The sequence below is a fragment of the Amyelois transitella genome, chromosome 15, assembly GCF_032362555.1.
Source record: "Amyelois transitella isolate CPQ chromosome 15, ilAmyTran1.1, whole genome shotgun sequence".
NCBI classification, from domain to species: domain Eukaryota; kingdom Metazoa; phylum Arthropoda; class Insecta; order Lepidoptera; family Pyralidae; genus Amyelois; species Amyelois transitella.
Genome location: NC_083518.1, coordinates 5,017,026 through 5,024,492, shown reverse-complemented (window position 1 = coordinate 5,024,492; position 7,467 = coordinate 5,017,026). Strand labels below are relative to the sequence as shown.

General features: G+C 35.3%; 1 protein-coding gene across 1 annotated transcript; it reads left to right on the top strand.

Moving 5' to 3' along the window:
• On the top strand, positions 1 to 7,466 carry LOC106136308 (uncharacterized). Its single transcript, XM_013336809.2, has 15 exons — positions 1 to 246; positions 735 to 895; positions 1,337 to 1,704; positions 1,882 to 2,105; positions 2,189 to 2,291; positions 2,372 to 2,496; positions 2,689 to 2,982; positions 3,260 to 3,550; positions 3,745 to 4,235; positions 4,529 to 4,712; positions 4,834 to 5,032; positions 5,239 to 6,002; positions 6,078 to 6,270; positions 6,349 to 6,462; positions 6,667 to 7,466. Exons 1-15 carry the CDS (start codon positions 103 to 105, stop codon positions 6,735 to 6,737), a joined length of 3,726 nt encoding a protein of 1,241 aa, XP_013192263.2. The 5' UTR covers positions 1 to 102; the 3' UTR covers positions 6,738 to 7,466.
• Position 7,467: the final 1 nt, after the last annotated feature.

Sequence of the window (7,467 nt, the reverse complement as noted above, 5' to 3'; positions counted from 1 at the left end):
GCTTGAAAAGATATTCACGGAACGGAAAATCTTTGCTCAGCTAGCGATGTGAATATATAAAAAAACATCCTCATTTCAGTGGGCAATGAGGTGGATTCCGACATGTCCCTTAACGACTACGTGCGAGAGGTGCTGAACCTCCGCGGCACCAAGTACATGTGCAAGGAGGGCGGCTGCGGAGCCTGCATCGTCAATGTGCGCGCCAGGGACCACACTGGACATCCACGCACTTTTTCCGTCAACTCTGTAAGAATCTTTTATTCTTTGTTTTTCTTAATAACTTTCTTCTTCTTCCTCCTGGCGTTAATTCCGGTTACAACCTCACCTCCCTGGAGTGACGCCGTAGGTGCGCTTTTTATCGATGATCCCGGATTGTAAGTTAGGTTTTACATGAAGCGACTCCCGTTTGACCTCTTAAACCTTTTCAGGTAAACCTAACCCGTTTTGACTCATAGTAAAAGCTGCACTAGATTAATATGCTTATTCTGTTAGTCGCCTTTTACGAAATTTATGAGAGAGAGTGCTGCGTACCACATGGCACATAATTCTTCGTAACCATTTAAATTATTCCTCCAATTTTATACACATGGTCTCTTATAACTAAAATCTAGGTTTTTTATTTAATACCTAATTGGCCTTTAGAGTATTTTGTGCATTTGCGCCCTGATTGTACAAAGTACTTCAACTATTGTGATTTCTATTACATCGTCAATCAAAAGTAAAACTGATTTTAGTGCCTGGTGTCAATAACATCATGCCAAGACTGGGAAGTCACGACCATAGAAGGCATCGGGAACAGGGGACGGGGGTACCACCCGGTGCAGAAGGTGCTGGCTGAACATGACGGCTCACAGTGTGGCTACTGCTCGCCAGGGTGGGTCATGAGCATGTACAGGTGAATTGTTGTTGTTACTTACTGATGAATCTGCAAACCTAAAGTGTAGGTACCAAACAATATATTTTTATTCACAAATACCTTCTTTCCGCGATTTTGAAAAGCGTTCAAATTAAGATTACTATATGTAGATAGTATCTATTGTATTTCGAAAATTATATAGATAACTAGAGGCCGCCCGCGACTTCGTCCGCATGGAAACCCTATCAATCCCGCGGGAACTCTGGGATAAAAAGTAGCCTATGTGTTATTCTGGGTCTTCAGCTACCTACATACCCAATTTCATGGTAATCGGTTCAGTAGTTTTTGCGTGAAAGAGTAACAAACATCCATACAAACTTTCGCCTTTATAATAGTAGTAGGATTTAAAATTAAAAGAGTTGGGATTAAATTAATAAGTCTAAGATATACTAATAGCCCATGATATTTTGTTATTTTTAGTTTACTTGAATCAACGAACTATGATTTGACGGAACATGAAGTTGAGAATTCATTAGGAAGCAACACATGCAGATGTACTGGTTACAGGCCAATTCTTGATGCTTTCAAGTCATTTGCAAAAGATTCACCCAAACCTAAACTCCCAGATATTGAAGATTTTAAACTGTGTAATAAGAAAAAATGCGAAAGCGCCTGTGATAAAACATGGTGTTTGGTCAAAAAAGAAGATTTAGATGATGCTATCAAAAAGATACATTTGAAAGATGATCGTATTTGGTACAGAGTACAGCGAGTGGAGCAAATTTTTCAAGTGCTAAAAGCTGAGGGCGTTGATTCTTATATGCTCGTCAATGGAAATACTGGTAGAGGTACATCGATACATCGTTTTTTTTACCTTTTTGTCGTCATTTTTAATCATGTGTGGAATTTAATTCATTATTTAAAGTCATTACTTAAGGGCTTGCTCAATCTGTGTCCTCAATGATTTGTCCCGCATATATATTATTTATTTTATTATTTATCGTCGTATTACCTTGTATTAACAGGAGCTGTACCCATTTTTTCCTTTCCAAGAATTCTCATTGATATAAGTTCCATACAAGAAATAAAGGGATACTTCATAGACCAGAATTTATGTGTTGGTGCTGGTACTACCTTGACGAATCTAATGGAATTATTTGGAAAGATCTCGAAGGAGAATGAGGACTTTGCGTACTTAGAAAAACTTTGTGAACATCTTGATTTAGTTGCACATATACCTGTCCGAAACGTAAGTAGCATTCTTCGAAATCCCCTTGGGCTTAAAAAATATTTGTTATGGTGGTGTTTGAAATTTGATAAATTTGATTCCAGATTGGCAGCATTGCTGGAAATCTGATGGTGAAACACAGGCTGAACACTTTTTCATCTGATATTTTTCTATTGCTAGAGACTATAGGCGCAATCCTAACTATAGGTGTGTAAATTATTTGATCAAATTCGTTAATAATTTTTCCTGAAGAAATTTGCATGAATTAATTGTTTTTATTATTCCAGTTAGTGCGACTAATAGTCAAGATGTAACATTATTAGATTTCCTATCATTGGATATGACTGGAAAAGTAATAACTTTAGTTAAAATTCCTCCATATGGACACAATCATGAATTCGTATCGTTCAAGGTACGTAATTTCTTAAACATATCTATATCTTAAACAAACACTCATTTCTTAAACAAAAAAAAAATATAAAGACGTAATAAAATATAGAGATATTTTCTATATTTAAAAATAATTAAAAATATTTTTTATAATATACATATATGACTTGAAATAAAGGTTTATGTTTGTTTTACAAGTTCAGCATTTCTGCAGATAATGCCTCGATCGCAAAATGCCCATGCACAAGTAAATGCAGCGTTTCTGTATGAGTTTGATCAACATAATAAAGATGTAGTCCTATCTGCGAGAATTGTTATCGGAGGTTTATCGGCTAAATTTGTGCACGCAACTCATACTGAGAAATTCTTGGAAAAGAAGAAAATATTCACAAATGAAATATTACAAAAGGCCCTTCAAGTTCTAAATGATGAACTGATTGTTGAAGACATTGCTGGTGAAATGAAACCCGAGTATCGACGAAAGTGCGCTCTGGGGTTGTTCTATAAGGTATACAAGTTCTCTCCTCGCCACAATTTCCTTTACAATTAGAATTTGTATACAATTTTGATTATTTATGGCATACTTTGTTTTAGTTAGGGACCGCTGGTTATTTTGAAAAATAAAAAATACGATCTAATGAAAAACTCAATCTTACACCGTTATTAAAAAAATGTTCAGTTCTAAATATAGTGTCGAATATTAGATCGCATATTTTCTTCATTATTATATCTTCGCGTTTTTGTTAAGTACTTATGGCAAAATGTAATAATTGCTTTATTTTCAGGGTCTACTTAATCTAATCCCTCAATCTCAATTAAAGCCTTGGTACCGATCTGGTGCTAGAGATTTTCGTAAAACTAGACCTGTATCAAAAGGATCTCAGGTATATGACACGAATCCAATAGTATGGCCCGATAACGAACCAATGCCAAAGCGAGAAGCTCTTATACAATGTGCAGGTGAAATTAAATACGTAAATGATCTTGTAACACAGCCACAAGAAGTGTTTTGCGCTTTTGTTACTTCAGATATTTGCACTGGTGAGCTGGAAAGTATTGACCCCACGGCTGCTTTGGTAATTATAATTTTTAAATTCATAAATATTTTTTATAGAGTTAGTGATTAAAAAATTGCTTGTCTATTGTGTAAAACTTCTTTTTACCGTGTGGTACCTAATTCAAAATATTATTTTTATTTTTTATTCATAAATTAGAGAAGTTTTAATAATACTACGAGTTTTTACTCTGCAATGACTACAAATTTTCACAGAAAATACCAGGAGTTGTGGCATTTTTCTCTGCCAAAGATATCCCGGGAAAGAATAATTTCTTATCTCCGAAAGTACTTACGCAAGTATTTCCTGAAATAATATTTGTAGAAAAAGAAATATCGTACTATGATCAGCCATTAGGTGTCATAGTGGCAGAAACAGAAAAGCTAGCCAACAGAGCGGCTTTACTTGTGCAAGTAAAATATAAAGCTGATAAAAGAAAACCAATTTTGTCAATTAACGAGTTGAAAGAAAGAGATCCTTCTCGAATTCAACTTTTCCAAATTATACCTGCAAGAGACCGAGGTGTTGATGTGCAACGGGTTATCAAAGGGTCCCACAGTATATATTGGCAATATCACTTTACAATGGAAACTTTATCCTGTATAACTAGACCTAATGATGATGGGCTGGATGTGTTCTCCTCAACCCAGTGGCTCGATTCGGTACACGTAGCTATATCTGATGTGTTGAATATTGAACAAAATAGGTAAGAGATACCTTTTCAAGCACATTCTTGCTTGGTTTTATTTAAATTAACTTTATGTTTTTTGTCAGACAGTAAACTGACACAAGTGTCAGTTTACTGTCTGACAAAAACATATTTATAATTGTTAACTTTTTGAATTAAATGATTTATCGTAAACATGTAAGCTGTATTCAAATGGAATACCAGTAACAATTTGTATGTAAATTTTTAGACAAAGAACAGAGGATAAACCTTATTCTTGATTATTCTCCTTAAGAGAAGTATATTACATTAAAAGTAACGTTTGATTGCAGAATAAGTTTGAACGTGCCCCGTTGTGGAGGCGCATATGGCATAAAGATATCGCGACCGAATTATGTATCGACGGTCTGTGCTTTGGTGACATATTTATTGAACAGGCCTTGTCGATTTGTAATGACCATACAGGCCAATTTGAGATCTATCGGGAAACGGCTACCTTGCACAGCTGATTACGATGTAAGTTTTTGTCTGTCTTTTCAAGACTATTTGCTCTGATTACCCGGCAAGGTTAGACCAAAGCATAGACGTGTATGTTTTTGATTAATACGAATTTCACATAATTATTTTGTGCTTTTAGATGGGTGTTAGTGACAGTGGTGAAATACAATATTTAGAATTTCATGTGTACGAAGACAACGGCTATACACTTGGTTCAGATTTGGCTATAACTTTTGTAGCAACATCTTTGAAGAGTTGTTATAACAACCTCAGGTGGCAATCCAAAATATTTAACGCGTACACTGATACTGCATCTAATGCTTATGCCAGAGCACCAGGTGAGAATTGTGTTTGAATAAATAGAAAAAAAATGAAATCTATGAAAAATTTGAATTTGCGGGTACTGCATCCGAACCTAGGAAAAACGTATGTAAATATATAACTTCACCGCAAAACTTTTTAAAGTTTCTTTTTATGCAATTACCTGTTTCAAACTATGTATCATAAATCCAAGACTATTGAGACATTATATTTTTTTTCTTAGGCGCACTAGAGGGTGTCACTATGAGTGAGCATATAATGGAGCGAATATCTTACGAAATTGGCCGCGACCCTGTTGAGGTTCGAATGAATAACATCAACAGAACATTAACTGATGCCATGGACGTCATCCAACAAGTTCTAAAAGACAGCGACTACTACAAGCGTAGAGAAGAAATTGACAATTTTAACAAATCACACCGTTGGAAAAAACGCGGTCTTAGAGTAGCTTTTATGAACTACCCTATAACTCTTATTACTGATTACCATGTTATAATGACAGTTTATCAAGGTGATGGTACCGTAGATATTAAAACTGGTGTTATTGAAATAGGTCAAGGAGTAAATACTCAGATTGCTCAAGTTGTTGCTTATACTTTAAAAATTTCTATAGATAAAGTTAGAATCAAACCACCTGATACATTTAGTAATCCAAATAGTTTTTCCGTTGGAGGTACTAGATCAACACAGGCAGCTTGTTTTGGTGCTATCAAATGTTGCCAGATTCTTCTAGAACGACTGTCCGTTGTTAGGGAAACGTTGTCGAACCCAACTTGGGAACTATTGATAAGAACTGCTTATAACCGAGGTATTAACTTACAAACTAGTTATCGAACTACAAACAACGATCAGCAATTTTATAGAGTATCTGGTGCAGCTGTCACTGAAGTAGAGCTAGATATTTTGACAGGGGAACATGAAGTCTTAAGAGTCGATATAGTAGAAGATGTTGGAACCGGTATTAACCCTAAACTAGATGTTGGCCAGGTAATAATTTTAATAATTGTTGATTTGCTCGGTATTTGGCTTTTCAAATTTATAGCACAAAATATTTTTTTTTAGATTGAAGGTGCGTTTATAATGGGCCTCGGATACTGGACGCACGAAGAAATATTGTATGATGAAAAAACCGGTGAAATCTTAACCGACCGTACGTGGTACTATCATGTCCCGCACGCAAAAGATATACCCATTGATTTCAGAGTTTCACTGCGACGAAATTCTTACAATCCTGTCGGAGTCCTTGGTAGTAAAGGTAAATTTACGATCGCAACTTTAATTATGTGACACTTATTAAAATGAGATCTGCCAAAACTACATTTTTTTGTTTTAGGAGTAACTGAGCCACCAATCTGCTTAGCGATTTCTGTAGCATTTGCGTTGAGGGAGGCCATAGCTGCTTCCCGAGAGGACTCTGGCATCCCCAGGACTCGATGGTTTGAAGCAGGTAAGCTTGCAAATGCAGGTTTTCCAAAGTAAAATGGCGCGCCACGGGTATTCTCTAGAAACCGAGATATCGAGTTGAGTGTTATATCGAGATTTATTTTCTAATCTAACTTCTCATGCAATGTGTCTACTACGTACCTTTATCCTATTTTTAAAATTAATCTATTTCTCTTGTAATCTACGTGTTCTTGTATTTCTTTTTCAGATGGGCCATTTACTTTGGCACAAAATGTTCTGAAATCAGAAGCTCGTCTTGAAGAATTTTTATTTCAATAAGTTTAAATATTCTACATGAAAAAGCTTGACTACAGAATTACGGATTAAAAAGCGATGGACAGGCGTCAAAAAAGAGAAATCCAACGGTGGCAGATTTATGTATACCTACTTACTGCGGCGGGCTTCCTCGCTATCTATTTTCAAATATTGCCGTGCTACTTATTGATCCATCGTTATCAGCTATCTTTGAAAGTAGCTTCATGACGTTATTGATAAGTTTTGATATGAAATGTAAACTAAAAAAAATACTGGCATTGCAGTAGATTATATCAGTGTGAGTAATTTGGTTACGTATAAACCATATGTGTAATATATCTTATGCTATAAAAACTTAATATTTTCTTTGATTATTGAAACCATAATTCATATCTTATGCTATAAAAACTTAATATTTTCTTTGATTATTGTTATAAATGCTCCCAAATACACAAAAAATGTACAACATAATTGATAGATAGATAAATAAAACTCTTTATTGCACCATAAGAGTAAAACATACAAAAGCATGCCCATGCAATGCGCTAGTAGGTGTTAACAACAGATATACCGACAGATACATGTCTTGAATCACAAATTTATTATACAAAAATTTATCACGCCTTCTGCTTGGGTAGGCAGAGACTATCTATGGATTTCCACTTGCTACGGCCCTTACAGACCCCTCCCTTGCCCTATACACTTATAACTGTTTTCATGCATATTCGATGATTACGGGTACTTCTATATATTA

Coding starts and splice junctions, on each gene's coding strand:
- LOC106136308 (XM_013336809.2), top strand. CDS start 103: ATGTCCCTTAACGACTACGTGCGAGAGGTGCTGAACCTCCGCGGCACC. Junction 2,106..2,188: donor CACATATACCTGTCCGAAAC/GTAAGTAGCATT, acceptor ATTTGATTCCAG/ATTGGCAGCATTGCTGGAAA. Junction 4,713..4,833: donor CTTGCACAGCTGATTACGAT/GTAAGTTTTTGT, acceptor TTGTGCTTTTAG/ATGGGTGTTAGTGACAGTGG.